The sequence below is a fragment of the Poecilia formosa genome, unplaced genomic scaffold (genome assembly GCF_000485575.1).
Source record: "Poecilia formosa unplaced genomic scaffold, Poecilia_formosa-5.1.2 Scaffold611, whole genome shotgun sequence".
Lineage (NCBI taxonomy): Eukaryota > Metazoa > Chordata > Actinopteri > Cyprinodontiformes > Poeciliidae > Poecilia > Poecilia formosa.
In genome coordinates, this window is record NW_006800550.1 from 227942 (window position 1) to 234401 (window position 6460).

The window sequence follows — 6460 nt, forward strand, 5'->3', positions numbered from 1 at the left end:
TTTTAATACATTGGGAGAAGTGATTTTAGTAACTGGACTAAATAAGGAGGTGAAAGAAACAGCAGGGTTTTATATATGAACAAGAGCCAGTGGATGTTAAGATGAGGCTCCAATGAAGGCCAATTAACCTGAGAGTACAACAGACAGTGATGTGTTAAAGGGGGCACTAATAAATTTGGTAATAAACAAAAGTTATTTGGTTCATAAATCTTTGTTTCTCAGGTTTCATGTAGACCCTGACCAGACTTGCATACACACAGGGGTGTGGTGTGTACGCAACCTGACCAGCAGGGGGCCCTCCATAATTTAATTATTTATATTTTGTTCATAGAAATAAAATAAAAAAAAATTGGGGTCCTGAGGTCCTGTCAAATACAAAATTAATCATATTGTATTTTCAAAGATTGTTTTTAGCAGTAAAACTTTAATGTTACCCCTCCCAGACCAAAAAACACACATCCGTTTTTGCCCTGAACGCCCCCCTGTATCTGCATGAAATGGTTCGTTCCAGCTTGGAGCGCTTGAGAGTGCAGCTGCAGTCAGTAGAAGCTGTGGCCACGAATGACTGTGCCAGTTACTATGCTGCTAAGAAAAGTTATCAAATCAGGTTTTCAAAACCAAAATAGAGAGAGGGAGAGAGAGAAAAAGGCAAGAATGTTAATTTATAACCCAGTTTTTCTCCAAGAGAGGTGGGTAGACTGAGAGATTATCAACCATTTAGCATAATTAGCTTAGCTACAAACTGCTGTTTGCCTCCATTTCACTAGCATTTAATGAATTAAGGAAAAAATATTACCAACATATTCATATATTTAACTTGTTCCCTGTACCTTTTACCACGTAACAACAGGTGAGTCAGTCAGCAGCAGTTATAACTCACGTCCCTCCTGACCCGTCCTCTCCTGAGTGAAATTAAAGCTGCAGTATGTAACTTTTATATAAATATATTTTTTCCACATATTTGTTAAAACTGTCATTATGTTGTGACAGTATGGTATGAGAGGTAATCTATGAAAAATGTATTTCCTTTGCTTTCTCCCAGTGCTCTCTAAAAACAACCAGTCAGTGACAGGAGAGTTTTAGTGCTGTCAATCACAATCTCATGTGGCTGCTCATCCTTCCACCCCCTCGCTCTGTGCTATGCTGCAGCTAGCATATCCTGTTGTAAATGCTTAATCTAGTTAGCATAGCTACCAATGAGCACAGATAAACTATTTTCCTGAAATAACATGTTATTTCTTCACCGTTAACACAGTTAGCAGTGAGTGAGTGGAGTTGATTAACAACACTAAGACCCACTTCCTGGTTCTGATTGGTTGTTTTTGGTCAGATTGGTGCATTACTTTAGCTAGCAATAGTAGTTCAGGAAGGAGGTGGAAAAGATTGATTGTTTTCACAGATTATCTGTCTCATAACAAACTGTCATGACATGATGACAGCTTTAACAAATATGGAGAAAACATTTTTTTATTAAAGTTACATACTGCAGCTTGCATAAAATGCAACTACATAGTATTGTTTTGAGAAGTTTAGATTGTTTTATGTGTATTTTGCATGTTGCTTTTGACTGTTGCTGGTGGGGAGAGACATTTCAGTAATCTAAAACTAAGAAAAAAATTAAGCAATCTACTTGCATACTGTATGACTGTTGCATGTAAAATTCATGAGCAGTAAATATTGTGTGTCTTTGGTCCAGTACTGATACTGGACCAAAGAAAGCAAGGCAGTTGCAAGCCTTTACAGTTGTGACACTTTTTATGGGTCACATTATAGACTCAAGAAATTGTAAGAGCAGCTGCGCAGGGGGCGGGAGGGCCCACTCTAATTTTTTGTCATGGGGCCCAAGATTCCTGGAAGCACCCCTGCATACACATGTAGAAGAGATTTTGGTCCACTCTACCTTTCAGATCTCCTAATCTTTCAGTTTTCAATGCTATTGCTAGGCAACATGGAGCTTTAGTTAGCTCCCTTGAAAGAATTTCTATTGGGTTCTAAGTTTTCTTAACATTACAGGTTTACTTAGATTATTGGCTTAGGTAATTTGCTGTTCTCTGAAAATGATGAATCACTTCTTGTGACCTTCATTGTTCCGCTCCCTGTCTGTGATACATACAGCTACATACATGCTGGTTTCAAAGACAAAAGAGAGAGATGATGAGATGACTGTATAAGTAAGATGCTGGACATGTTTTCTGGTGCATTCTGAGAAATGTGGTTAAAAAAAGACACATTCTAACAAAGCACAGTGCCTGTCTGCTCCAAGATCAGGCTAATAACATATCAGTTTAAAAAACTGTTTCTGGCTATCTTTCTTCGGGCCCCGCTTATGCTTTCAGACGGCAGCCAAATGGTTGTCTGCTCAGTTTTTTTTCCCCTTTTATAAAAATACTCATATAAACTCCTTGCATCTCTTGTCTTGCAATTCCTTACACTGTCATTTTTCTCTTGAAAGTATTCACTGGGATTCATTTTTTCCACAATTTCTTATCCTATGATGGAATACATTAATTTTATTCTAAGCATAATATTTTACACACACACACACACAAGTTTGTTTTGCTATCTTTGTGGGGACTTTCCATTGACTTCCATTCATTTCTACAGCCTAAACCTTACCTTTACCCTTTTCCTAACCCTACCCATCACATACCTAACCCTAACCCTAACCAAAACTCAATTCATACCTTAGCCCCAACTCTGACCCCTGACCCAAAAAGTCTATAATGTGACCCAAAACCAGAGCAATTGGTCCCCACAACGTAGTATATGTCAGGAAAATCGTCCCCACAAGGTATTACAAACGAACGCACACACACACACACACACACACACACACACACACACACACAATTTTCCTTAATGGCAAAGTAAAAGAAAATTGGAATGTTTTCCCATCTATTAAACAAAATAATATGTAAATAGATATGTTGTGTTTTCTTGGATTAGATTCAAAGATTTACACATCAAGACAAAAAAAGACTGGAAGTTTGAATATCCAGCTCTGCATTAGACATTTCATTACTGTCTAAATGTAAACAATTTAAATAGGAAATTAAACAATTTAACTGTAAATTAAATGTAACTGTAAATTTAACTGTAAATTAGTAAATTTATAGCTAAATTTAACAATTTATATGTAAATTTAAATTTACAGTTAAATTTACAGTTAAATAATTTAAATAGTAAATTGTTTAACTGTTTAAACAGTTGATGCAATTTAAACAGAAGTGAAATGCCACTCCCCAAAAGATGCCACCCTGGGCGGTTGCCCATGTCGCCCATATCAGAAACCCCACCGGGTGGTTTATTACTAGTCTTATTAGAGGCACAGATGGTGCAGGTATGAATGTAGCAAAATGTACAAAACAGGTTTGATTAACTTACAAAATTAATATTTTTTTCATATTAAAACTGTTGAGGTTTTTAATTTTCTTTGTAAAAAAGAACATACTGCTATTTATGTTAAAGAGCTTAAGTGTGTACTTCTACCTATACATTTTGGCTCATAATCTCTGTAACTGTTACTGACCTTAAATTTACATTTTACATTTTTTCTCATCAATTCAAACAGAGTGCATTTCTGCAGACATCAATATTGTTCAAAATATCAAAATATGATATGTGATATGTAATATTTGATATTATATGATAACCACCATCCAGAATGAAGTTAAATGGGAAAAGCATAAAATTCACTTTGACTTTTTGACCTGTTTTCAGTTAAGAGTCTGACACACCAAACTCCTACCTCAGTCATTGAACTGTTAGGTTCTGTGTAGTTATTTTTTGAGGTTTTCTGTTTAGTCCTGTTCCTGTCCTGTCTTCCCTGTTGATTGCTTCCCAGGTGTGTCTAGTTACCTGATTACCCTCCCTGTGTATTTAAACCCACCTGTTGTCTTTGTCTCTTGTCTGGTCCTCGTCAAACATCATGTTTGTCAATGTCTGTTGCCATCTGCTGTCCGTTCTCCCCGTGCTGCTCGACTTTAGTTTGTCTGTGAATTCTTCATTAAATCATCTTTATTATGTCAACCTGGGCTCGTTGCATTTATCCTCACCACGACCAACCACAGATCATGACATGAACCTCTCAGAACATTTGCACTTTGATAACATTTACCCAGATATGATTTTATAGATATAGTTTTGATGTGTATCCTGAATATTTCAGAGGTTTGCTGCTTTTATCAACCTGCTGGTGTTCTTGTTTTCCGCTTCAGGATAAAGTATACAACAACAGTATTCACTCCATCACCATAACACTGGCCAATGTGAAAAGGGAGGACAACAATTTCTGGCTAAATTGCACCGCCAACAACATCGTAGGCTTTGCTAATGCTTCTGTTCACCTAATCGTTCACTGTAAGTTGACACATATAAGACAGACACAGAGATCAGATTGAGGATCCAACAGTGTTAAGAGTTGTGTGTCTGAGTTGATATGTATCAGAGTTGAATACAAACTGTACAACTGCTATTCGTAAGTGGAATTGGAAGTTCGAATTGCCACATGGGATAGACTGATAAAAACATGTAGTATAATTTATTTATCAGTTTGCATTCAAAACTCATGTTTGAATTAGTATGTAACATTTTGACCAGAAAATGTTCCAAGTCACATTACTTTGTAGAAATTTTTATGAGAAAATTCAAAGATTCCAGAAATTATTTCTGTAGCCTATTTATGAAAATGAATGAAGATATTTGCCTCAACAGCTTGGATTTATATCAGTGAAAAGTTTGCAGTGAAAAACATTTGGAAAGTACAATAATTTATTTTGAATTATCTTGAGTGGCTGAATGTCAAAAAAGTTGAGACTTTCAGTGGCTCAAAGTTTTATTATCCTCATTAAGCAAGCTCTCATTGTGTAGACAGGAAGCATGTGTTTTTCACTGTTGTCTTGACAGGGTTTTCAGGACATACTGTCCAAAACAGTGACCAGAACAGGAACCTTTCAAATCAGTAACAAGAACTGTTGTGTCCAGCATATGATCCCTGTTCAAATCATTCTTTAAATTCGTAAATAAATTAAGAAATAAAGGAAAGTGAATGTTTTATTATGAATGTAAATGACTTCAAAAGCTTTGTGTGAATTAAATTCAACACTGGTCTTCTTTTCCTGTCTTTTCAGTTCCTCCGTCCATTGAGAAGCTTAAGGAGCCAGAACGCCGCCATGACACATGTATAGAATTCACTGTTCGGGGTTCACCTCATCCAAGCTTAAGATGGTTTCATGAAGATAAGGTATGACAGATTTTATTGTCAAGAGTTATCATCTATCTATTAGACCACTGGGCTGATCTTACTAAGGAAGTACACTGTGTGGTGACCCTTGGGCAGGCTCTGTGTTTTCCTTTTAGTATGGGAATTCTCTGAGGTCTCTTAGTCAGTTGTGGAGTGTCACTGGGGAGAGGAATAACAAAAAGAAAGTATTTGTCTTGAGAGCTTTGTCTGGCTCACCTAGCAAGAATTATATAATTTTATATAATATTCTTGTCCCATTTTCCTACAAGGTTGTGAAGGTTTGGCTGGCTTATGAGCCTTTACCACAGAGTCATCTGTTAACCTTGAACTTCACTGGAATAATTAGATAGTAAATAGTATTTTAGGTGTTATAGCTACTAAATGCAGTTAGTCAGTGTGGTGCGCACCACTGGTCATTCAAGGGCCACCTGGTCACTGTCATATAATGCACTCAGTGCAGCCATAACACCTCATCACAGGGCAAGGCAGGCCCAGATGTGGCTGTTGGTGATTTTGTGCATATGTATGCAGTGAACCAGACAAGGCCAATCAAATCCATCATATTACGCTGCAAGTCTTGAAGACATTTCTTCAAAAATGATCTAGTGCAATGTAGTGTTTCAAAAACAATAAAAGTTCTGACACTCACCCCAGGAGAAACTGAACAATACTCCTGCAGACTTCAATGTATCCAATCATATATGAGCTCCTGGCATGTTTTCTCTCCACCGGTGTCTTTATGGTGGATGTGGTCTTCTCTGAAGTAATTCTATTCTATTCTATTCTATTCTATTCTCTCAGGAAATTTCCCACAATGAGTACATCCGCCAAGATATGGATATTTACAATGATGACTTGGAGGGGTGCCTTCTTTTTAAAAACCCAACGCACTACAATAATGGCAACTACACTTTGAAAGCAACCAACTATCTGGGTGAGGTCAACAGGACAGTGTATGGACACTTCCTCGAAATGCCCCCTCCTGGTAAGCTGGTAACATCCAGAGCTTATGCCTGTTGTTTTTATGACAGGAAACTTAATACAATTTATATATTTGTATTCCTTTAACATTGAGAAACATACAATTAATCAACTTGATTATATGTAACATGCCCTGCGACAGATTGGCAACCTGTCCAGGGTGTACTCCGCCTCTCGCCCAGAACTTTAGCTGGAAATAGGCACCGGCAACCCTCCCAACCCCACTAAGGGACAAGG

At 37.3% G+C, this 6460-nt stretch overlaps 1 protein-coding gene across 4 annotated transcripts in view; it reads left to right on the forward strand.

Moving 5' to 3' along the window:
* Positions 1–6460, forward strand: part of LOC103130161 (NT-3 growth factor receptor-like) — a 42712-nt gene that overhangs the window by 24653 nt on the left and 11599 nt on the right. For all 4 annotated transcript variants that reach the window (XM_016665717.1, XM_016665719.1, XM_007541487.2 and 1 more), the window contains 3 exons: positions 4218–4359; positions 5130–5242; positions 6044–6227. In XM_016665717.1, the coding sequence (XP_016521203.1) occupies positions 4218–4359; positions 5130–5242; positions 6044–6227 (439 nt within the window). The remainder of the gene's footprint in view (positions 1–4217; positions 4360–5129; positions 5243–6043; positions 6228–6460) is intronic.